Source organism: Budorcas taxicolor, chromosome 15 (genome assembly GCF_023091745.1).
Source record: "Budorcas taxicolor isolate Tak-1 chromosome 15, Takin1.1, whole genome shotgun sequence".
Taxonomy (NCBI): Eukaryota; Metazoa; Chordata; class Mammalia; order Artiodactyla; family Bovidae; genus Budorcas; species Budorcas taxicolor.
Window position 1 is genome coordinate 61,724,115 of NC_068924.1, and position 25,051 is coordinate 61,749,165.

Below are 25,051 nucleotides of genomic sequence, written 5' to 3' on the forward strand. Positions count from 1 at the left end.
CATGACAGAATTTTAAGCACTTATGTTCCAGACCCAGCAACTAAAATACATGAATTAGTTCGTGTATTCTTCATAAAAATATTCCGTGAAGCGGGTACGGACATTGTCCCCGAGTCACAGGTGAGGGCACTGAAGCCCAAGGCAGTTAAGCAACAGAGCTAATCCACGGTGGATGCGCCTTTCACCGAAGCGGGCTTGAGCCTGGGCGCGTACGCCTGCCTGCGCGTGGGCTGTGCAGACGGCGGCGGGATGCTGGTTGCATGGGGCCGGCGCGGACTCGCAGGGCTCAGCACGCCAAAACGCTTCTGACCTGGCTACGTCCAGGGCGGGGGCGGGGGCGGGGCTCCACCTTTCCCGGGCTCGCGGGGCCGCAGGTTACCTTGGGCCGCGGCCGGCACGTGACCGGCGGGGAGCGGAGCGCGGCGGGGGCGGGGCCTGGCGGGAGCCCCGCCCAACCCCGGGCCAGTTAATAGGCTGCTCCAAGGCAAGCGCCCACTTCGCGGTGCGGTCGTCTGAGGCGGTCGTGTCCCGGTGGCTGCGGCCATGGCGACGGTGCGGGAGAAGGCGGCGGCGCTGAACCTGTCGGCTTTCCAGAGTCCGGCGCAGAGGCCTCCCGGTAGGAGCCGAGGACCCGGTCCGGAAACGGTGGGGGCCTTGGGGCGGGTAGGGGACGCAGGTTGCGGTTCTCGCCCGGACGGCGACCCCACCGGGTTACCGCCAGGTCTGCAGCGGCCTCCGCGAGCCCCCGCACTGCTGTGGCTCCTTGGACCCGCGCCGCCGCGGGTGGGCTGCCGCGCTGGAGCCTGCTGTCCTCGCAGCCAGCTTTCTCCTAAGTTCTCCAGACTTGAACTTCGCCGCGCGCGAGTCTGTGCGCCAGCTGCCTGCCGGGCATTCTCAGTAGACTCCACATCGTTACTGGTGACTGTCTGAGCCACACACCGTGGCTCCACGGTGTGGCCAGCGGCCGAATGCCTCTCTTGCCCGCTTTGTTCCCCAGACTCTTCCTAGGAGGGCTGAGAAGTTTCTGTTAATAGAAGTTCAACTTCTACCGGCAGGAACTTGGCATAAAAGGCATTTATTAGTTACGCTTTCCGGATAAGCAGTATTAAAATGAACAGAAGTTTTTGATTTTCAGTGGTTGCTTGAGATTAGGGGAGACAGTGATTTTTGCCAGTTTAATCATGTCTTAGAGGGCAGGTTACTTAGGATGTTAGTATGCTACATCTTGTTTAAATGTCCAAACAATTGAACGGAATGGGATGATAAGTTAAACTTGCTGATATGTTAAAATTCCGATTCTAGCATACCCTACGTCTCAGTAGATACAGTTAAGGAGTCCAGATAACACTTGGCTTTCTTGTTTTCCTTTTAGAAATGTTACACTCCGCCCCCGCCCCTCTCTGTAGCTACTATGTGGGATGCTTAGAGGATAAGCGTAAGTTCCCTTATTGTTAAAGCCTTTCATTTGAACTTGTGAGTCCTCCCTCAAGGTGACAGTGGTCAGTGGATCGACGTGGGTAAAACTGGGTGCATGTCAGTGGCCCCGCTTTTGTGTTTTACTTACAATTAGAAATGCTCCTTTTAATTTTCAAAATGCTAATGATAAATTGTGATGGACAACCACTTCTCATTTGTACTTTCCTAAGAACTGTCTGAATATCGATCTTACTCTCCAATTGAAAGGATTCAAATGAGCATCTGATGGGTACATTCAGAATTTCTCCAGTGTTTACAGTGTGAAGAGAAGGGGACTACTTCATCGTTTAGGAGTATAACGTCAGCAATATTGGAAACAGTCTTGAGAAATCTTTAGGCTTACTTTCTGAGTGAAATTCCCAAATCTTACATGATTAAAAGCCTTGTCTTCTCTAACAGCTGAAATACCAATTCTGAGCTTTGGTCATTAGTGAACAGGTTCTTACGATAAGAGAATATGTATTCAAAATTAAATAGATGACTCTCAGAGGAAAGAGTTGAAATGTTGGTTATCGAATTTGAACCCAAGGAAAGAACCACTGTCTTCTGCACACCAGGTGCAGTGGGCCGAGAAGGGCCCACTGCCTTTTCTCATGTGTTTTGCTTGCTGGAGTTGGAACCCTACCTGTTATCCAATGCTAATCCCCCTTCCACTCTTTAGTAGCCTTGTCACAGTCCTCGTGAGCACGGTAACGGGAGCCTCTGGTTCTTGGTTCCTTGCCATTCTCTTTCTGTGTGCTCTGGCAAGCAGCTTTGTATCTGTTTCTCTACTTATTAATAATTCTTCCATAGTTTAGAGGGGCTATAACAACCAGGGACCTGATTTATGTAGAGGAAATAAAGTCTGTATGCTAACTTTTAGTAAGTCCTTTGAAGATATTTGTCTTTTAATATAGATGAGCAAAAAAGGGGTATGTTATCCTGTTATCCCTTTCTAACTGTAACCTAATTCTTTGAATTCACCTGATATCACTTTTCCAGGGAGCTCGAGTACTTCCCATATGCTGTCTCATTAATCTGTATGAATTAAAGCAAGGGCCAGTGCCTACTTTCATTGCTAATTTTCTAAACATATTTTTAAATTGTTCTTTATTTTACGTAGTTTACCTGCAGCCTTCTTTTCAGAGGCAGTGTCAGTCTTCAGTGTGACATCCCTAATGCTGTGTAAGAGGAAGACAAACTTTGGGCTAACCAAAACCAATATACAGTAAAAAGTGTTGCAGTGTTGATATTGGTGTATAGGAAGTTTCCCCCGCTCAGTCGCAGCTGCCTAATTTAACACCCAAAGCCCAGCTCTCTACATTTATCTATTTTCATGAGATTTTGGTTAATGTCCAATAAGTGTAGTTCTTTTCCTTTGTCTTAATTCTGTGAGTAATGTTTTAAAAGCTGTTTTGAAAAAAAGTAATTCTTAAATACAATTCTCCCAATCTGAAGTGATTTCAGATTTTATATACTTATCTTCTGGTGAGTTAAATCTTCTGGTATGAGTCACATTTGTCTTCTCATCTGCTAGTGATCTTTGATTGACTGCTGTTCAGAGCTTGACATCATCACCCAGGTGGTAGGAATGGGTAAAGGGTAAATGAAGGTGGGGACTGTTTCCCCTTAGTTCAGAGAAAGGAAGAGGAAGAAAGAGACCCTCCTTTTTTTTTTTCACTTTTTAAATAAATTTATGAATTTTTAGAATAGATCTAGATTTACAGAAAGTCATCAAGTTGGTGCATAGAGTTCCCATATATCCTTCACTCAGATTCCCTTATTATTGGCATCTTACATTAGGGCTTCCCTGTTAGCGCAGTTGTAAAGAATCTGCCTGCCAATACAGGAAGATGAAAGTTCAGCCCCTGGGTCAGGATGATCACCTGGAGGAGGAAATGGCAACCTACTCCAGGTATTCTTGCCTGGAGAATCCCATGGACAGAGGAGCCTGATGGGCTATACAGTCCATGGGGTCGCAGAGAGTGGGACTGAGCGCGAGCACACTGACTGTTAACATGCTCTTTTATTAGTATAGTACATTTGTCACAGTTAGTGGACTGGTATTGATATCCATACTTTTACTCAGCTTTTCTTAGTTTTTGCTGAATATCCTTTTTCCGTTCCAGGGTCCCATCCAGGATGTTATTATACATTACTGTGAATCCACGTCTCCTTTGGCTTTTCTAGATAGAGTTTCCTGTTTCATTTCTATACATCTGTTGATTGCTGGATATGTGCTAGCCACTTGACATGTGAGGGTCTCAGATGACCCTCACAATAACTGAGAGAAGTAGAATTAGCTATGTTTTGCACCAGAAAAGTTAGGCAGCTTGCCCACGATTGCATTATTAGTATTGATGGAGCCAAGAATAGAACCCAGTTCTCTGGGTCTCTAAAACCCAAGCTGTTGTCTTTCTCTATTCACAGAACCCAGCATTAGGCCTGCTGCATTAATGCAACTTTTCATGTCTAAACAGTATTCACTTAACCGAGGGTTTCTGAGCTTCAGTGTTATTGACATTTTCTTTGTTGTTGTGGAGGCTGGCCTGTCACTGTGATGTTAAGCAGTGTCCCTGGCCCCTCTACCCACTAAACATCAGTAGCACCTCCCCCTCCTTGGCATATAGCAGCCAAAAATGGCTCCAGACATTGACAAATGTCTGGGACAGGGGATAAAATCACCCACTAGGAACCACTGTGTTAACCCTTCTTTAAAATATTTTAATAGTTGGCAATAATCTGCAACTAACAAGTATTGAATAATTTGAATCTTTGTAAAATATAAGGAAATTTGAAAGGAATGGATTTCCCTAGTGGCTCAGGAGATGTGGGTTCCATCCCTGGGTCAGGAAGATTCCCTGGAGAAGGAGATGGCAACCCACTCCAGTATTCCTGCCTGAGAAATCCAATGGACAGAGGACAGGGTCTCAAAAGAGTTGGACATGACTGGGTGACTAAACAACAACAAGGCCTTAGCTCACTGTAAGTTTTGTGCAAACTATGCCGAACATAAGCTGTCTGAATTCTTGTGTGTGTGTGTTGGGGGAGAGAGGGCAGTTTAATGCTCAAAAATGAAAATAAAATTGTTACATACTAATTTTGAAGTAACATGTTTTAGTAACATTGTGTGTATATTTACCTTACATTGGGATCCAGTATTGGGATCCAGTTTTATAATGTCTGTTGATCTTCTAAGGAGATCTATTAATCTATTTGAAATGATTATAGAATTGTTTTCACCCTTATATTGGTTCTCACAGCAGGGCCGTAGTTAAAACTGACTGCATAGATCATGGCTCAGACTCATTACCTGCTTGTGACATATGAGTAAATGTAATTTCTTGACTTGTCTGCCTTATAACTTGATTTTTAGGGAATTATTACTATAATTTGATTATTTAGCATGCATTTTTTAAAAGTAAAGATGATTATTAGTGGTATTACAAATACATATCAATTCAGTATTAGAAGTGTAACTTTTTGTGGTTGGTAAACTTTTTTGGGTAGATTTCAAATACATGAAAAGGATTTGTCTTTGCCTTTGAAAAATAGCTCTTGTTTTCAAGCAGATAACGATGAACCTGCTTGAAAACTGAATGTTAACTAGCCTAGACTTATGTAGTGCTCACGAGCATGTGTAGTATGTTCTAGACCTAGTTTCAAACAATTTCAGAGCCTCTTGATAGCTTCTCAAAGCTTTTTATCTGACAGGTCAAATTTGTTCCTGTGCTTCGCTTCTTATATTTTGTTTGATGTTAAGTGTCCATATCTAAATGGAGAGTGATCTGTTTTAGTCTCTAAAATCCTATAAATCAGTTTAGACTTGAAACCTACCATAAGCGTAGTGTTTAACTCTTGTATCAGTACATGAAGGAACCACATTATAAAAGTTACCTCTGTTACTCAGAGTTGTTGCAGCTGGTCACTATAGACTTTGATCATTAGGTTACGATGTCTTTACAACATGCTTAACCAAATAGTAAACAAAGAAGCATCATTGTAGATAGTGGTGAATTTTTAAAAAGTGTCCAGTTCATATGCAAGTGAAGTTTAAGGATAAGCTGAAACTTAAATTCTGATTGCTAGACTTACATAAAGCATTCATTTTATACTTCTGGTCTCTTGAGTCCTGCTTAGAAGTCTCAGTAATTCATCTTACTGGGCCATGGTCAGTGATCCCAATGTTCATTTCAGCTCTTAGATGATGATAAATACGAAGTTTCAAACCAGTATGTGGGGGATTTGTGTTCAACTGGTGAAGTCAGCATTAAAAAAACAGGTTATCCTAGTGTGGGTTTTGGCACATTTACTTGTCAAGTCCAGGGTATATTATGTTTTAAAGTATCTGTATGAGCATGAGCTAGTTTGGGTCTGTGGGTGGTGATGCTTGAGGGGAAATATCCCAGGATGCAATGGTTGCAAATTAATGGTCAGTGAGAACAGAAAGGACCTGAAAGGGTTGAATTGTATTATGCCTGGAGGACTCTGGAAACATTGTAAGGCTCACAGGTGCCTACTACCCTGCTCTAACCTGTTCTTTAATCTTTTATATTACGTTATCCAGCCTGCAAGACTTCCTGATTTCCCATATTTAAACAGCAAGTTAATATGGGGAAATATATTCTGTATATCCTGTTTCCCCTGTGAAGATTAGCTATTTTCACGCCACTGAGGCTCTCACCCCCATCAGTTGTTTTATTGATCTCAAATTAATAAGTGAGTCAGCTTTATACCTTAGGATTTGTATGCTTCCTTATAGCTCAACTGTTGTTATATATGTTTCATCTTTAATATTATTACTAGCCCAGAAGTCTGTTTTGTTGGTATTTAATAGGCAGTCTGAGCTCTGCAAGTTTAAACCTTGCTTATTTTCCTTTCCTGTGTACTGTGGATAGTATATCATAGAATTTATGATATCTATCTTTATTTTAGGATTAATGACTACTAAGTGTTTCTAAATAGCTTGGATAAGGATTTACAAATCTTAAAGATGTTTTTTGTTTATTTCATCTCATAGGCTCACTTAAAACTTTTCAGATAATCCAAGTCTTCAGTGAAAGGTTAATGCTAAAACTATCTGGTGACTTACTTTTAATATATTTATATTTACATATTAGGAAATGCTAATATATATTTAGTAGCTTAAAACTGAAGATAAGTTTAATTCACTGTCTCAATTTCTTAAAAATAGGATTATTAATAACTATTTCAGAGAAATTTATTAGGATTAAATGAGAGAAGGCAGAGCTTGTTATATTGTAAGTCCTCAAATGTTCAGTTCAGTTCAGTCACTCAGTTGTGTCCAACTCTTTGCGACCCCATGAATCAGCACGCCAGGGCTCCGTGTCCATCACCAACTCCCGGAGTTTACCCAAACTCATGTCCATCGAGTCGGTGATGCCATCCAGCCATCTCATCCTCTGTCGTCCCCTTCTCCTCCTGCCCCCAATCCCTCCCAGAATCAGGGTGTTTTCCAATGAGTCAACTCTTTGCATGAAGTGGCCAAAGTATTGGAGTTTCAGCTTCAGCATCAGTCCTTCCAATGAACACCCAGGACTGATCTTCAGAATGGATTGGTTGGATCTCCTTGCAGTCCAAGGGACTCTCAAGAGTCTTCTCCAACACCACAGTTTTCAAAAGCATCAATTCTTCGGCACTCAGCTTTCTTCACAGTCCAACTTTCACATCCATACATGACCACTGGAAAAACCATGGCCTTGATTAGACGGACCTTTGTTGGCAAAGTAATGTCTCTGCTTTTCAATATACTATCTAGGTTGGTCATAACCTTCCTTCCAAGGAGTAAACATCTTTTAATTTCATGGCTACAGTCACCGTCTGCAGTGATTTTGGAGCCCCCAAAAATAAAGTCTGACACGGTTTCCACTGTTTCCCCATCTATTTGCCATGAAATGATGGGACCAAATGCCGTGATCTTCATTTTCTGAATGTTGAGCTTTAAGCCAACTTTTTCACTCTCCTCTTTCACTTTCATCAAGAGGCTTTTTAGTTCCTCTTTATTTTCTGCCATAAGGGTGATGTCATCTGCATATCTGAGGTGATTGACATTTCTCCTGGCAATCTTGATTCCAGCTTGTGCTTCTTCCAGCCCAGCGTTTCTCATGATGTACTCTGCATAGAAGTTAAATAAGCAGGGTGACAATATACAGCCTTGACGTACTCCTCTTCCTATTTGGAACCAGTCTGTTGTTCCATATCTAGTTCTAACTGTTGCTTCCTGACCTGCATACAGATTTCTCAAGAGGCAGGTCAGGTGGTCTGGTATTCCCATCTCTTTCAGAATTTTCCACAGTTTATTGTGATCCACACAGTCAAAGGCTTTGGCATAGTCAATAAAGCAGAAGTAGATGTTTTTCTGGAACTCTCTTGCTTTTTCGATGATCCAGCGCATGTTGGCGATTTGATCTCTGGTTCCTCTGCCTTTTCTAAAACCAGCTTGAACATCTGAAAGTTCACGGTTCACATATTGCTGAAGCCTGGCTTGGAGAATTTTGAGCATTACTTTGCTAGCGTGTGAGATGAGTGCAATTGTGCGGTAGTTTGAGCATTCTTTGGCATTGCCTTTCTTTGGGATTGGAATGAAAACTGACCTTTTCCAGTCCTGTGGCCACTGATGAGGTTTCCAAATTTGCTGGCATATTGAGTGCAGCACTTTCACAACATTATCTTTCGGGATTTGAAATAGCTCAACTGGAATTCCATCACCTCCACTACCTTTGTTTGTAGTGATGCTTTCTAAGGCCCACTTGACTTCACATTGCAGGATGTCTGGCTCTAGGTGAGTGATCACACCATCGTGATTATCTTGGTCGTGAAGATCTTTTTTGTACAGTTCTTCTGTGTATTCTTGCCACCTCTTCTTAATATCTTCTGCTTCTGTTAGGTCCATACCATTTCTGTCCTACATCGAGCCCATCTTTGCATGAAATGTTCCCTTGGTATCTCTAATTTTCTTGAATAGATCTCTAGTCTTTCCCATTCTATTGTTTTCCTCTATTTGCACTGATCACTGAGGAAGGCTTTCTTACCTCTTCTTGCTATTCTTTGGAACTCTGCATTCAGATGTTAGCTAGTGTTAATATAATGAAGATTTGAAAAAAGACTAATGAGCAAATATTTTAAGTTCATTTAAATCTCAGCTATAGTCTCTGGTCTATTAGGAAGTTAAGAATTAGTGAAAAAGTGAAAGTGAAGTTGCTCAGTTGTGTCTGACTCTTTGTGACCCCATGGACTGTAGCCTTCCAAGCTCCTCTGTCCTTGGGATTTTCCAGGCAAGAATACTGGAGTGGGTTGCCATTTCCTTCTCCAGGAGATCTTCCCAACCCAGGGATTGAATCCAGGTCTCCCGCATTGTAGGCAGACACTTTGCCCTCAGAGCCACCAGGGAAGTTAAGAATATTAAGTGATAATCCTCCTTTTATGTAGTCATAGTGACTGAAAACAGTACAGCCACTCCTAGTTCTGGATACCAGGGAAATGACCAGGACGTATTTTGAGATTCCATCCATTGTGTGATTCTGGCTCTACTCAATAGATACTAACTGTGGTGCATGCGTGCATGTTAAGTCCCTTCAGTCATCTCCAACTCTTTGCAGCCCTGTGGGCTGTAGCCTGTCAAGCTCCTCTGTCCATGGGGGATTCTCTAAGCAAGAATGCTGGAGTGGTTTGCCATGCTTTCCTCCAGGGGCTCTTCCCCACCCAGGGATTGAACTCACATCTCATATCTCCTACATTGGCAGGCGGGTTCTTCACTAGCACCACCTGGGAATCCCAACTAACTGCACTACCAGTAGTAAATGTAGTTTTAACTTGATTTATCTAGTCAAATCTCCCTAATTCAACTCTTAAAACTACTCACATATTTGGGAAATTGCCATCAATTCCTTCTTTGTTTAGTAATGCATTATGAAGTATCTGGAATTTTAAAATACCTGGATAATTAAAAACAATCTTGCTGATAATTTTAAACTAACATCATAATAATGGGTAGACAGTGAAATTGAAAGTGAAAAAGTGAAAGGTGCTCGGTTGTGTCTGACTCTTTGCAACCTCATGGACTGTATAGTCCATGGAATTCTTCAGGCCAGGATACTGGAGTGGGTAGTCTTTCCCTTTCCAGGGGATCTTCCCAACCCAGGGATCGAACCAGGGAATCCCACTTTGCGGGCAGATTCTTTACCAGCTGAGCCACCAGGGGGAAGCCCATAGTAAAATCACCCATCTATTTTTGGTATTGGAAATAATACAAACAAATAATAAGGTTTTTTGTGTTTCTGTGTGTCTCTCAGTAATTTTTATGGTTAGTCAGTCAGGTCACTCAGTCGTGTCTGACCCTTTGCAGCCTCATGTACTGAAGCACGCCAGGCCTCCCTGTCCATCACCAACTCCCAGAGTTCACTCAGACTCACGTCCATCGAGTCAGTGATGCCATCCAGCCATCTCATCCTCTGTCGTCCCCTTCTTCTCCCTCCTTCAATCTTTCCCAGCCTCAGGGTCTTTTCAAATGAGTCAGCTCTTCGCATCAGGTGGCCAAAGTATTGGAGTTTCAGCTTCAACATCAGTCCTTCCAATGAATATTCAGGACTGATCTCCTTTAGGATAGACGGGTTGGATCTCCTTGCAGTCCAAGGGACTCTCAAGAGTTTTCTCCAACACTACAGTTCGAAAGCATCAGTCCTTCAGCGCTCAACTTTCTTTATAGTCCAACTCTCATATCCATACATGACTACTGGAAAAACCGTAGCCTTGACTTGGATGGACCTTTGTTGGCAAAGTAACATCTCTGATTTTTAATATGCTGTCTACGTTGGTCATAACTTCCAAGGAGTAAGCGTCTTTTAAATTCATGGCTGCAGTCACCATCTTCAGTGATTTTGGAGGCCCCCAAAATAAAATCTGCCACTGTTTCCACTGTTTCCCCATCTGTTTGCCATGAAGTAATGGGACCAGATGCCATGATTTTTGTTTTCTGAATGTTGAGCTTTAAGCCAACTTTTTCACTCTCCTCTTTCACTTTCATCAAGAGGCTCTTTGATGAAACAGTATGAAACATGAACAGTATGAAAACACAAAGAGATAGAACACTGAAAGATGAACTCCCCAGGTCAGTAGGTGCCCAATATGCTACTGGAAATCAGTGGAGAAATAACTCCAGAAAGAATGAAGAGACGGAGCCAAAGCAAGAACAGCACCCAGTTGTGGATGTGACTGGTGATGGAAGCAAAGTCTGATGCTGTGAAGAGCAATATTGCATAGGAACCTGGAATGTTAGATCCATGAATCAAGCAAATTGGAAGTGGTCAAACAGGAGATGGCAAGAGTGAATGTCGACATTCTAGGAATCAGCGAACTAAAATGGACTGGAAGAGGTGAATTTAACTCAGATGACAATTATATCTACTACTGTGGGCAAGAATCCCTTAGAAGAAATGGAGTAGACATCCTAGTCAACAAGAGTCCGAAATGCAGTACTTGGATGCAATCTCAAAAACAACAGAATGATCTCTGTTCGTTTCCAAGGTAAAGCATTCAATATTAATGGTAATCCAAGTCTGTGCCCCGACCAGTAATCCTGAAGAAGCTGAAGTTGAACAGTTCTATGAAGACCTACAAGACCTTCTAGAACTAACACCCCAAAAAGATGTCCTTTTCATTATAGGGGACTGGAATGAAAAAGTAGGAATTCAAGAAACACCTGAAGTAATAGGCAGCTTTGACTGTTGGAGTACAGAATGAAGCAGGGCAAAAGCTAATAGAGTTTTGCCAAGAGAACGCACTGGTCATAGCAAACACCCTCTTCCAACAACACAAGAGAAGGCTCTACACATGGACATCACCAGATGGTCAACACCAAAATCAGATTGATTATATTCTTTGCAGCCAAAGATGGAGAAACTCTATACAGTCAGCAAAAACAAGACCAGGAGCTGACTGTGGCTCAGATCATGAACTCCTTCCTTATTGCCAAATTCAGACTTAAATTGAGGAAAGTAGGGAAAACCACTAGACCATTCAGGTATGACCTAAATCAGATCCCTTATGATTATACAGTGGAAGTGAGAAATAGATTTAAGGGACTAGAGCTGATAGAGTGCTTGATGAACTATGGATGGAGATTCATGACATTGTACAGGAGACAGGAAGCAAGCCCATCCCCAAGAAAAAGAAATGCAGAAAAGCAAAATGGCTGTCTTGAGGAGGCCTTACAAATAGCTGTGAAAAGAAGAGAAGCAAAAAGCAAAGGAGAAAAGGAAAGATATAGCCATTTGGATTCAGAGTTCCAAAGAATAGCAAGGAGAGATAAGAAAGCCTTCCTCAGCGATCAATGCAAAGAAATAGAGGAAAACAATAGAATGGGAAAGACTAAAGATCTCTTCAAGAAAATTAGAGATACCAAGGGAACATTTCATGCAAAGATGGGCTCGATATAGGACAGAAATGGTCTGGACCTAACAGAAGCAGAAGATATTAAGAAGAGGTGGCAAGAATACACAGAAGAACTGTACAAAAAAGATCTTCACGACCAAGATAATCATAATGGTGTGATCACTCACCTAGAGCCAGACATCCTGGAATGTGAAGTCAAGTGGGACTTAGAAAGCATCACTACAAACAAAGGTAGTGGAGGTGATGGAATTCCAGTTGAGCTATTTCAAATCCCGAAAGATAATGTTGTGAAAGTGCTGCACTCAATATGCCAGCAAATTTGGAAACCTCATCAGTGGCCACAGGACTGGAAAAGGTCAGTTTTCATTCCAATCCCAAAGAAAGGCAATGCCAAAGAATGCTCAAACTACCGCACAATTGCACTGATCTCACATGCTAGTAAAGTAATGCTCAAACTTCTCCAAGCCAGGCTTCAGCAATATGTGAACCGTGAACTTTCAGATGTTCAAGCTGGTTTTAGAAAAGGCAGAGGAACCAGAGATCAAATTGCTAACATCCGTTGGATCATCCAAAAAGCAAGAGAGTTCCAGAAAAACATCTATCTTCTGTATTAACTATGCCAAAGCCTTTGACTGTGTGGATCACAATAAACTGTGGAAAATTCTGAAAGAGATGGGAATACCAGACCACCTGACCTGCCTCTTGAGAAACCTGTATGCAGGTCAGGAAGCAAGAGTTAGAACTGGACATGGAACAACAGACTGGTAAAAATGGGAAAAGGAGTGCGTCAAGGCTATATTTTTATGGTAGATACAAAATTATACTATAAGTGAATACACTATGGTTCACTGCAGTCCCTATATTTATTTCAACACAAAAGATGAATTTCAAATGACCCACTTAAAATTTATGACTTGTGCACTGAGTTGAGGTTTTTTCCCCAGCCATGCCACAAAGTTTATGGGATTTTAGTTCCCCAGTCAGGGTCGAAACCCGCCCGCCTACAGTGGAAGCGTGGAGTCCTAAACCCTCGACTGCCAAGGGAATTCCCAGGTGGAGTTTTAATATGCCTCAGAAACTTATCTTTGCTTTCATCTTACACATTCTGTCTAAAAAAGGAAGGAAGATTGTTTCAAGTAGGAGTTTCTTTAATTATAACTCCCCTTATTCCTGACTGTTGTACTGTTGCATATTGTTTTTCTATTTTAGACTACTTTCAACAAAATCACTGCAGATGGTGACTGCAGCCATGAAATTAAAAGACGCTTACTCCTTGGAAGAAAAGTTATGACCAACCTAGATAGCATATTCAAAAGCAGAGACATTACTTTGCCGACTAAGGTCCATCTAGTCAAGGCTATGGTTTTTCCAGTGGTCATGTATGGATGTGAGAGTTGGACTGTGAAGAAGGCTGAGCGCCGAAGAACTGATGCTTTTGAACTGTGGTGTTGGAGAAGACTCTTGAGAGTCCCTTGGACTGCAAGGAGATCCAGCCAATCCATTCTGGAGGAGATCAGCCCTGGGATTTCTTTGGAAGGAATGATGCTAAAGCTGAAACTCCAGTACTTTGGCCACCTCATGCGAAGAGTTGACTCATTGGAAAAGACTCTGATGCTGGGAGGGATTGGGGGCAGGAAGAGAAGGGGGCGACAGAAGATGAGGTGGCTGGATGGCATCACTGACTCGATGGACGTGAGTCTGAGTGAACTCCGGGAGTTGGTGATGGACAGGGAGGCCTGGCGTGCTGTGATTCATGAGGTCGCAAAGAGTCAGACATGACTGAGCGACTGAACTGAACTGAACTGAAGGGAAATAAGTCTTCCCTGGTAGCTCAGATGGTTAAGAGTCTACCTGTAATGCGGGAGACCTGAGTTTGATCCCTGGGTTGGGAGGATTCCTTGGAGAGGAGGGCATGGCAGCCTACTCCAGTGTTCTTGTCTGAAGAATCCCATGGACAGAGAGCCTGGTGGGCTATGGTCCATGGCGTTGCAAAGAGTCAGACATGACTGAAGTGGCTTAGCCTGCTCATGCAAGGGAAGTAATCAGTTTCAATTTCTTTGCCAAAATATCTTGAAAATAAAGGAGGTTGTATACTTAACAAAAATGAAGGCTTAAAAACCAGAACACTGAATATTCAGAGGGTCATTCAGATAACACATAAAAAGGTATACTGTGTTTCCATAAAAAGAAAGAGCAAGCCAGCTAGCCAGCAAGCTGATGATTAGCTAGTTTTAATTCCGTTAGCTTGCTAAAACTTAAGGTCCATTTTTTTCCCATTATTTCTCCTTTTCTTCTTCGTAGCTATGTCAAATATCAATTTATTAAAGTGAGGAAAAATATAAACCTTTGAAAGCATGTTTTCTTCCTTTTCTGTTTGGCTAAAACCTAACTTTATTTCTGTGCTTCTCCTATCTAAGCTCCTGTTGAGCAGGAACCAAACTGTTAGTTTACAAAGCACTTAATTCATGAGCATGCATAATAAGAAGCTTTTAAAAATTGGTTTATTCCAACAAGCATTATGTGTGAATGTATAACTATACGTCTGTCTGTCCAGCTATCTAACTAATAAATGCCTTGAAATCATATAGACCGTGAACCAAATCCCAGCACCACCATTACAATATAATGTTCAGAAGTTATACCTAACCTCTGTACATCTGTTTTCCATTTCACAAATATGATGATGTCTGCTTCATAGAGTTTCTAAGATTAGATCATTTATATAAGGCATTTAATAGAGTTCCTTAATTGATAACTGCTGCAAGGTCCTATTTGATCTGCACCGCTCACTCCCGTTTTCTCTGATCTCACTTCTGTTGTTTTTTTCCTTGGTCACCTGAGTAGGTTGTGGTGGCCTCTCTCCTGTTCTCATAGCAGAGCACCTCCCTCCTCCTCAGGGCCTTTGCTCTTTCAGTTTTCTTGGCTTTCCCCTCAGATAACTACACAGCTTGCCCCCTGATTTTACTCAGGCTTCTGCTAAGGGATCACCTTGTCAGAGAGGTCTTTCCTGACCTCCCATCTAAAATAGCATTCTCTCTCTTACCTGGCTTTACTTACCTTCTTGGCACTGATCTTACATACACATGTTGTCTGTATCTTCTCACAAAGTGTGTTTAAGTCCTTAAGAACAGGGACTTTATTTTGCCCATTCTTGTATGCTAACACATAGAACAGTGTTTAGCGTATAGTAGGCACTAACTTTTTAATTAATTGCTACTAATAATTTCATATTTCAATAACAAGCTGCCCTCATAATTGTTCCTTATTAATAGCTTTGGAGATTGCTACTTTTTACTTAAGGCTTGCTTAGACCTTATTACAAATGAGTGAGGTGAGTCTGTGATTTTTCCCATTTCAGGTTTCAGTGTAGCCCAGAAGCCATTTGGAGCCACATATGTTTGGAGCAGCATTATAAACACTCTTCAAACACAGGTGGAGGTGAAAAAACGAAGGCATCATTTAAAAAGACACAATGACTGCTTTGTTGGTTCAGAAGCTGTGGATGTCATTTTTTCTCATCTAATGCAGAATAAATATTTTGGTGATGTAGATATTCCTCGGGCCAAAGTGGTAAGAGTTTGTCAAGCACTTATGGACTACAAAGTATTTGAAGCAGTTCCAACCAAAGTCTTCGGAAAAGACAAAAAACCCACATTTGAAGATAGTAGTTGCAGCCTTTATAGATTCACAACGACACCTAACCAAGACAGTCAATTAGGGAAAGAAAACAAACTGTGTTCACCTTCCAGGTGAGTATATGTTAGATTTTCATTTAATATTGGCAGGAAGAGGCACCTTGTTAGCACAGTCAGTCTCGGGATATTGGCAGAGGGGATGTTTACAGGATTTTGTCTACCTTTTAGTGAGATGCTGACTATCTTTTACTTTTGAAATAATAAGTTAGGCTAAAATCTGGGTCTGTGGGTAAATTTGATAAAGTAGAGTGACCTTTTATTTGATATCTCCTAGAATTCTTATTGACTTCCCTGGTGGCTCAGATGGTAAAGTGTCTGCCTGCAATGTGGGAGACCTGGGTTCGATCCCTGGGTTGGGAAGATCCCATGGAGAAGGAAATGGCAACCCACTCCAGTACTCTTGCCTGGAAAATTCCATGAACTGAAGAGCCTGATAGGCTGCAGTCCATGGGTTAGCAGAAGTCATCAACAAATTTTTATTTTCCTGCTTCAAGTTACAATCATAGTATAAAGAATATTAGAGAGTTTATATGCAAAGTGGTATGAGAACAGGAGAGGTGAAGACAAACAGGTGGGTTGTCAGTAGAATCCAGAAAATAGCAGATGTGAAATATGAAAGGAACCAGAATGCAGAAAATTTCATAGGACATGTTAGGGAGTTTGCATGTGATCACACAGATGTCAGGGAGGCCATAGAAAGATTCAAATTATGATGAGATTGACCTTCAGAAAGGTCATCCTGGCAGCTATATAGACAGCCTCATGGGGAGAGCTAGGTAGGAATCTGTTGCAATACTGTGAGCTACAGATGAGGAGGAAGTAGGCAGCAGTGGTGGGGAAGGAGGAACCATTTAAAGGGAGACAGAATTGTAGAACCCAGTGACTGAGATGGATATAGGTCATAAGTGCAGTTAACGTAGTTATTTGTCATGAAATAAAACTTTTCCCTTTTATTCCCCTCAGCTAAATGGTGAGGAGGTGACCGTGTAATTGAAGCTCTTAAAGTTCAGATCTGACCCAAAGTCAGACGTATAGTGTATTGACTTTGAAATGTTTTTTAATTCTATATGTAAAACATGATAAAACTTACTTCTCTGTATACGAAGGAAGTAGGACAGGTAGGGCATGGTCAGTACTTTCCAAACGGAGATCCCTGTGCTTTATCTGAAACCTTTGGAACAGATGCTTATCGAAATTTGGAACTTTGGAGATTTTAGAAAGCTAATAATATACATATATCATTTACTAGATAATACTCCTAGACACAGGAGACATGGGTTTGATATCTGGGTCAGGAAGATCCCCTGGAGTAGGAAGTGGCAACCCACTACAGTATTCTTGCCTGGAGAATTCCTTAGACAGAAAAACCTGGCAGACTACAGTCCATGGGGTCGCTCAGACACAGCTGAGCATGCATGCAGATAACACTCCTAGAGGGATCTGGGACAGCATCTGGTAATCAAACACATTAATATTTCTGCATTGAAAACAGTAGTATTAACTGGGATAGATATAAAGGCTATGATAATCTCAGAACAGGTTTTGTCACTGTATGAATTCTAAATAGACAACTTTGAATTTTTCAAAGCTTCTTGGGTTTCAGAATTGTGAATAGGGGATTGTAGATCCATATTTGATGACCACTGTCTACCAGAGAATGCCCTGGAAATAGAGATCACTAATAAAAATGATAAGCATAATTAAGTTTGACCATGTCTGATTGTGTTTTAAAATTGGAGACACAATTTTAGTCATTGAATCACTTTAAGTGCTCAAAGGAGAATTTATTTAGTGTATATTCAGGCTTGAAAAAGAAGGTGGCATGTCTTATATTTTATTCTGCTCTTAGAATTTGCATTTGTTATGCTTTTGCTGTGAAATACATAAACTGTCTAGAAACTCTTAGCTCTCAAATGCAAAAGTATTTCTGTAGCCTTATGAATAAAAATTTATGAAATAAATTTGTTTTAGATATGCAGATGCATTATTTAAGTCCTCTGACATCAGATCCGCAAGTTTAGAGGATCTGTGGGAAAACCTGAGTTTAAAGCCTGCCGACTCTCCTCGTGTAAATATCTCTGCAACCTTGTCTCCGCAAGGTAAGCTAAAGATGATACAGGAAGGAATAGAAGACTGACTTCAAATAAAGTTATTTAAATTTTTTCAGTCTTACCCTTTATTAGAATTTAGATATTCAGAGCACAAAGAAAGAGCACACTGTGTATTAAAGCTGTTTATATTAAGTTTTAACAGAGGTCTATTATCTTTAACAAATAGATCAGTGTTGCAATTCTGAACACTGACTTTTGTCCTATCAGCTGGCAGAGGTTCAAATCTGAAATGTTTCGCATGCAGATTTTAAAAAAAAATTATTTAAAATATGCTTTCAGCTCTAGCTTTCCCTAAGGTTTTATTAGAGTCAGTAAAAAATTGGAAAATCATATTAAAACGTTAACAGGATTCTTATATTCTTCTTTGTCTATGGCCGTGGAATGTGGTTTTAAGGAGAGATTTCCACCTTCCCTCCCCCATCCCAGTTGTGGAAACCCTGAGTGGAATAATCTGCAGCCAATAGTTTCAGACCAGTTTTCAGACTGAATGACTCATTCTTTCTTCCTCGGTCCTTATTAACATGTTATATGACTTGGTCTGTTATCAAGCCATATTGCTTTTTACAGTACAAGAACGAAAAGAATTCCTGTTGTCCAAAGTCTGTTCTCCTACACTTTTAAAACAAATCTGGAATTGTTGTTCCTTTGTTAGAAGAAACCGCTTCATAAAACTGACTTTCTCTTTTGTTTTCTTTTTCCACAAATTTATTAGCTTAGACCTGCCTAGGCAGATACTGCGGTGAGCCTAGTAACTATTAATTGTTAACTTTTCCCCTTGTCATTTTCCCTGTGCAGTTATTAATGAAGTATGGCAAGAAGAAACAATAGTGCGACTGCTCCAGCTTATAGACCTTCCTCTCCTTGACACCCTCCTCAAACGGCAAGAGGTGATACCTAAGGTTACTCAGCCTAAGAGGCAGCCTGACTTGGTCAACAACAGGAACTATCTGGATCGAGGGATTCTCAAGGCTTACAGTGATTCTCAGTATGTGGAAATACCTATAAAAATTTGAGTGTATTTGTAGGAAGATAATTAGTTTTAAGATAATCTTTTGAATTCTTCTGTCCATACAATCAGATATGCTTTGTCAGTTGATATTATCATTGTTGGGAAAAATGAAGAACAAAATTACCTTGGTCAAAATTGATGAGATTTAAATGTCATTTTTTTCATATTCATTTTTTTCAACATATATCTTGCGTGCATATCAAGTGAAGAAAATGATTATGCTCCACCCTCTTTGTTAAAATATAGATCTGTCTAGTCTCTCAGAGCTATCTGGCCTTACATTTCTAGTACTTCACCAGTTCTACATTCTAATGAACTATTAATATAGTTGCATGTCAGAAGGTAGCTTAAAACCTTATGTGAAAAAAATAATCCCAACATAAGAATTTAAATTACATTTATACAATTTAAATTAGTAGGTGAAGGTATTTTATAATTACCTTAAATTTTAAGTACAGAATCAGAAATTGACCTTAAAGATCATCTGTCTACATCTTAAGATGAAGCTGATGACCACAGGAGGTGACCTGACCTGGGTGGTGGCAGAATTAGTTGTCCTGAGTCCACAGCAGTGGAAGATATGATTTTTTTTTTTAACTATTTGTTGTTGTTCAGTTGATAAGTTGTGTCTGACTCTTTGCAACCCCGTGGACTGCAGTATGCCAGGCTCCCCTGTCCTTCACTGTCTCCTGGAGTTCGCTCAGATTCATGTCCATTGAGTCGGTGATGCTATCTAACCATCGAATCCTCTGCTGCCCACTTCTCCTTTTGCCTTCCATCTCTCCTAGCTTCAGGGTCTTTTCCAGTGAGTCAGCTCTTCACATCAGGTGCCCAAAATATTGGAGCTTCAGCATCAGTCCTTGCAGTGAATATTCAGGGTTGATCTCCTTTAGGATTGACTGGTTGGCTCTCCTTGCAGTCCAAAGGACTCTTAAGAGTCTTCTCCAGCACCACAGTTCAAAAGCATCAGTTTGGTGCTCAGCCTTCTTTATGGTCGCGTTCTCACATCCATACATGACTACTGGAAAAACCGTAGCTTTGACTATATGGACCTTTTATTGGCAAAGTGCTGTCTCTGCTTTTTAATACACTGTCTAGATTGTCATAGCTTTTCTTCCAAGAAGCAAGCGTCTTTTAATTTCATGGCTACAGTCACTGTCTGCAGTGATTTTGGAGCCCAAGAAAATAAAATCTGTCATCTGTTTCAATTTTTTCCCCATTTTTGCCACAAAGTGATGGGACTGGATGCCATGATCTTAGTTTTTTAAACGTTGGGTTTCAAGCCAGCTTTTTCACTCTCCTCTTTCACCTTCATTAAGAGGCTCTTTAGTTCCTCTTCCCTTTCTACCATTAGAGTGCTAGCATCTGCCTATCTGAGGTTGCTGATATTTCTCCCAGCAGTCTTGATTCCAGTTTGTGATTTATCTAAGCCAGCATTTTTCATGATATACTCTGCATGTAAGTTAAATAAGTAGGGTAACAATACACCGCCTTGTCATACTCCTTTCCCAATTTTGAACTAGTCAGTTGTTCCATGTCCAGTTCTGTTGCTTCTTGACGCACATGCAGTTTTCCTAGGAGACAGGTAAAGTGGTCTGGTACTCCCATCTCTTTAAGAATTTCCCACAGTTTGTTGTGATCCACACAGTCAAAGGTTTTAGCGTAGTCAATGAAGCAGATGTTTTTCTGAAATTCCCTAGCTTTCTCCAGGATCCATTGAATGTTGGCAATTTGATCTTTGGTTCCTCTGCCTTTTCTAAACCCAGCTTGTATATCTACAAGTTCTTGGTTCATGTACAGCTGAAGCCTGTATTAACAAATTGAATGTTAAAAGTTAGTCATTCTATTTCTTAAAATGTAGCAATTTTCTTAAGTTACCCAACTGGGATTTTATTAGAAATGGCTAATTAATATTTAATTATTTTGAAACCCTAACTTGTCTTCCTCTATTCTCTTCTAGCCAGAGTCAGAGATGATAGATCATACCCAGAGCTTTGAAGTAAGCCACACTATATGAGAAAAATTCTGGTTTAGGAATCAGATCTGGGATCTAGTCCTGCCTGGGACCCTGAGCTAGTAACTTAGAGTTTCTGGACCTTCATAGTAAATTTAAGGTGTAGAATTTGAATTCTGATGTCCTTTTCAGGCCTGTATTATAGTGGATAGCTTCTGTTTTTGCTTTAAAAAAGAGTGAAGGCATATTAAAATCAACTTTTTATCTGTGATACATGACCTAGCTATAGAATTATACATATCCATTATACAAGCTAAAAAGAATTATGTATATCTTTGTCTTCCCAGGTGGCTCAGGGGTAAAGAATCTGCCTGCCAAGCAGGAGACATGGGTTTGATCCCCAGGTCAGGAAGATCCCCTGGAGCAGGAAGTGGGAACCCATTCCAGTATTCTTGCCTGGAAAATCCCATGCAACCCTGGCGGGCTACAGTCCATGGGGTCACAAACAATCAAACATGACTTAGGGGCTAAACAGCAAAAAGCAGCAGCAAAGGTGTATAGAGATTCATCTTAGTAGGAAACTTGAAACAGCTGGTAAATCAGGTATGGGTTTATTGGTTATCCTTTCCTTTTTGAAATAATTCTTTTCTCTCATAGGGAAGATGAGTGGCTCTCTTCAGCAATTGACTGCTTGGAATACCTTCCAGACCAGATGGTGGTAGACATAAGCAGAAACTTTCCTGAGCAACCAGATAGAATAGACTTAGTGAAAGAACTTCTGTTTGATGCCATTAGCAAATATTACAGTAGTAGGGAGCCTCTGTTAAATCACTTATCTGATGTTCATAATGGAATTGCAGAACTCCTAGGTAAGTAAGATGTTACTGAATACTAAAATTTCTCTTTGGAGGGAACAGGACAAAGTTTCTTGTCCCAAAATTAACCAAAATGATACTACTTCAAGCTGGGAGTGGATCTAGACTAATCCATGGAAAGTATGTTTTTCCCAAAACTTCCAGGGTTCATTTGGAAAGCAGCTTTACTGAGCTCTGAAGTCATGCAGGGACTTCCGGTTGCTATAGGTGAATGCTGCTCTCATTCACTGGAAACTTAATAAGTATAGAGCAGCAGTTCTCTTTTTCAGAAAGTGTTACCAGCACTGTTACCACTCTCCATTTATCCTCTTCACAATGGCAGACACTCTGCTTTGTCCCTGTACCAGTGAGGCAGACTGTTCCATGTGGTTTGTTGAAAACAAGTTGCAGATTTCAAAGAATCCTGTTTTTCTCAGAGTTGGCTATATCAATACTGTATACATAGTGTACCCTTGAAATGTCATGAATTATTGGAAAACATGGGCTGAGAATTTATTTACAAAGCCACATTAGATTTAACATCCTAAGATTTGTGAATGACAAGGACTTAGGACTTGCCAGTTTGAGTATGGGCTTTCTTGATGGTATTGGCCATTCATTTTAATTCCTAGTCTCTTTGTTTTGCTGTTGAACATAATTTTGGATAAGTTTACTGATTAGCTTAAGTTTTAGCTTGACTTTTGTTCCCTTTGATATAGTTGTGTCTGGTCAAAATTAAGGCATTTTTTTCCTTTTGACAAAAGTGAATGGGAAGACTGAAATAGCATTAGAAGCTACTCAGCTCTTTCTAAAGCTTTTGGATTCCCAAAATAGAGAAGAATTTAGAAGACTGCTGTATTTCATGGCTGTTGCAGCACATCCTTCTGAATTTAAATTACAGCAAGAAGTAAGTCTTTTGTCTGAATGTTAATTGTATTCAGTGTCTGCAATACTTACAGGACATATTATTCCATTGTCAGCATCAAGTATGTGGAAATGGATAGTAGCTATTAATACTTAACATTGCTTTTTATATTACATTTATTCTTAAAAATAAATTCTATTGGGTATATGTTCTTTTACAGAGTGACAACAGAATGGTTGTGAAAAGGATATTCTCAAAAGCTATTGTTCACAATAAAAGTTTATCCAAAGGCAAAACTGATCTTCTGGTACTCTTTTTAATGGATCATCAAAAAGATGTTTTTAAGGTAAAACTCTGAAAGTAAAATTGAACTTATGTAATAGATCACTAAATTAAAATGCGTAATGTTCCATGTGCCTTTTTTTTTTTCATTTTTTTTTTAAGATTCCTGGAACTCTACATAAAATTGTCAGTGTTAAGCTCATGGACATTCAGAAGGGAAGAGATCCAAACAGAGACACAGGTAATCTGAGAAATACTCCTTCCATGTCTTGCGAGGATAAGTGGTTGCATTTTAGTTTCAGCTAGACTCTAACTCATCTTCTCAGAGCTATTCAGACTTAGCAGAGAGCCTTTTTATGTCAGAAAAGCAACCTGACAGGGTTAGAAAGTCGGCAGTGCTTAGCACCTTTACATGCATTTTATAAAATCGGGGAGGAGGGGGAATATATATATATATATAAGTGGTTTTTTTCTTGTTAAATCTGAGGACTAGATCCATTAACTGAACTTTTTACTTTTAAACTTTAAGGATATATTTATTGCCAGAGAATTGACCGAGGTGATTATTCTGACCATACAAGGAAGACAACCAAGGATGAGCTATTGAATTTACTAAAAAATATTGATGAGGATTCAAAACTTTCTGCCAAAGAGAAGAAAAAATTATTAGGTCAATTCTATAAGTGTCACCCAGATGTCTTTATTGAGTATTTTGGGAACTGAGTGTCCAGTGTCTGTATATAACTTGTGTATTTTAAGAATAAATTATGTATCCTAAAGATTCAATCATATTGTAATATTAGATGTTCCTCTAAGTATGAAACTGTACTTAATAAAACATTTTTTGTATAACCTTTTGTGAAACTGAGTATTAGATGGTGTATTGCTGTTAAATATTGACCTCTCTTAGGTGAGTTGATTTATAGAACTTTATAGAACATCCTGGGAATTTAAATGATGGGACACTGCAGCGTTTATAAAATAAAGTATTAAACAGTAAGGAAGTCTGTAATTACAAGTTAATAGGAGTGTGGTTTGTACCTTGAAAGGTATATTTCTTGAAGATACAAGATAGAAATTTAGGCTATGCTAAAATGAATTTGTCAGTTACCATAAACTGTAGACAAGTCAGAAATTGAACTGTCTTAATGCTTTTGACAACTTCATCTTATTGTGGATATCTTATTATCTTATTGTGGATAATTGCAAACATACATAAATATGGGGAGAATAGAATAAGAAGCCCTTCATGTATTCATCATCCAGTTTCAACAGTTGTCAACTCATGGCCAGTCTTGTTTATTCTGGGCTCCCACCTCAGCAAATTTCATACATCCTATCACTTCATCTATAAAATTTCAGTATGTATGACTAAAAGATAAGGACATTAAAAACATAACCCCAGTATCATTATGATGCATACACACAAAGTCACAATTCCTTAATATCTTCAAAAATGCAGTCAGTGTTCACAGTTTCTGATCTCAAATGACTGTGACATTTAAGTAGGGATCCCAACAGAGTTCATACATTGCAGTTGGTTAATGTGCTTCTTAAATCTTTATAGGTTTTTCTCTTTGTCTCTCCTCCCTCTTTTCTCTCTGTTGTTCAGTAAACCTGGTCGGCTGTTCTTGAGTTTCCCACAATCTGGATTTAGCTGATTGCAAGCCTGTACTATCCTTTATCATGTTCCTCTGTGTTCTTCATTCCTTGTCAATTAGTCATTAGAACTAATGTCTCAACAACTTTCTATTCAGTTAATGGTTGTTTTGGAACAACTGCACTGTTACAATATACTTGGGTAAATAGGCATGCAATATAATACTTGTATAATACAATTTTAAATTATGCATTTTTACAATAATAAAACCAAAAGATTAAAATGAGACTGGATTTCAAATTCAGACTTTTAATAAGGGGTAGGAAAACTAAAATGATATACCAATAGGCTAGCATGTCAATCTTTTGTTTTCAAAGATATAACTTATACTGGCTAGTCTTTAAAAAGGAAAAAGTTGAGGGCTGATCTATAGTACGTCATATACTTCTAATAAAGTAAGGAATAATTATGTCAGGTGGGTTTTTTTGTGATGTGTATTTTGCTTTGTTGCATAGGCAGGAAAGGAAGGCAGCTCTTTACAGTGAAGTGAAAGAGAAGACAGTTCATGATTTAAGTGAGGAAGTTTTTAGAAACAAGCTACTTAAAGTGTGGTGAGACCATAGTTGACCGAGCAACAGTGTGTGTACTTCCTGATTTGCAACCATTATTTTGCACATAATGGAATAAACATCATTTGGCAACAAAACTAATACCTCTCCTTCAGGGGAAGACAGAACTTTCTAGTTATATTCATGGTCCTAGAAGAAGAAGCATTCTAATACAATGTTAATTTGATGGACAATCTAGTAAAACCTG

The 25,051-nt window shown here is 39.9% G+C and overlaps 1 protein-coding gene across 1 annotated transcript; it reads left to right on the forward strand.

The window, feature by feature from the left end:
* The first annotated feature begins 543 nt into the window (after window positions 1-543).
* Window positions 544-23,358, forward strand: DEPDC7 (DEP domain containing 7). The gene is made up of 10 exons (XM_052653259.1): window positions 544-616; window positions 1,373-1,435; window positions 15,224-15,614; window positions 17,532-17,659; window positions 18,467-18,656; window positions 21,292-21,503; window positions 22,253-22,395; window positions 22,574-22,699; window positions 22,798-22,876; window positions 23,165-23,358. Exons 1-10 carry the CDS (start codon window positions 544-546, stop codon window positions 23,356-23,358), a joined length of 1,599 nt encoding a protein of 532 aa, XP_052509219.1.
* The last annotated feature ends 1,693 nt before the right edge of the window (window positions 23,359-25,051 follow it).

Excerpts from the sequence above, each read along its gene's own strand:
- DEPDC7 (XM_052653259.1), top strand. The coding sequence starts at position 544 with ATGGCGACGGTGCGGGAGAAGGCGGCGGCGCTGAACCTGTCGGCTTTC. Across the intron at positions 1,436-15,223 it reads GGGATGCTTAGAGGATAAGC|GTTTCAGTGTAGCCCAGAAG; the intron begins GTAAGTTCCCTT and ends TTCCCATTTCAG. Across the intron at positions 22,700-22,797 it reads ATCAAAAAGATGTTTTTAAG|ATTCCTGGAACTCTACATAA; the intron begins GTAAAACTCTGA and ends TTTTTTTTTAAG.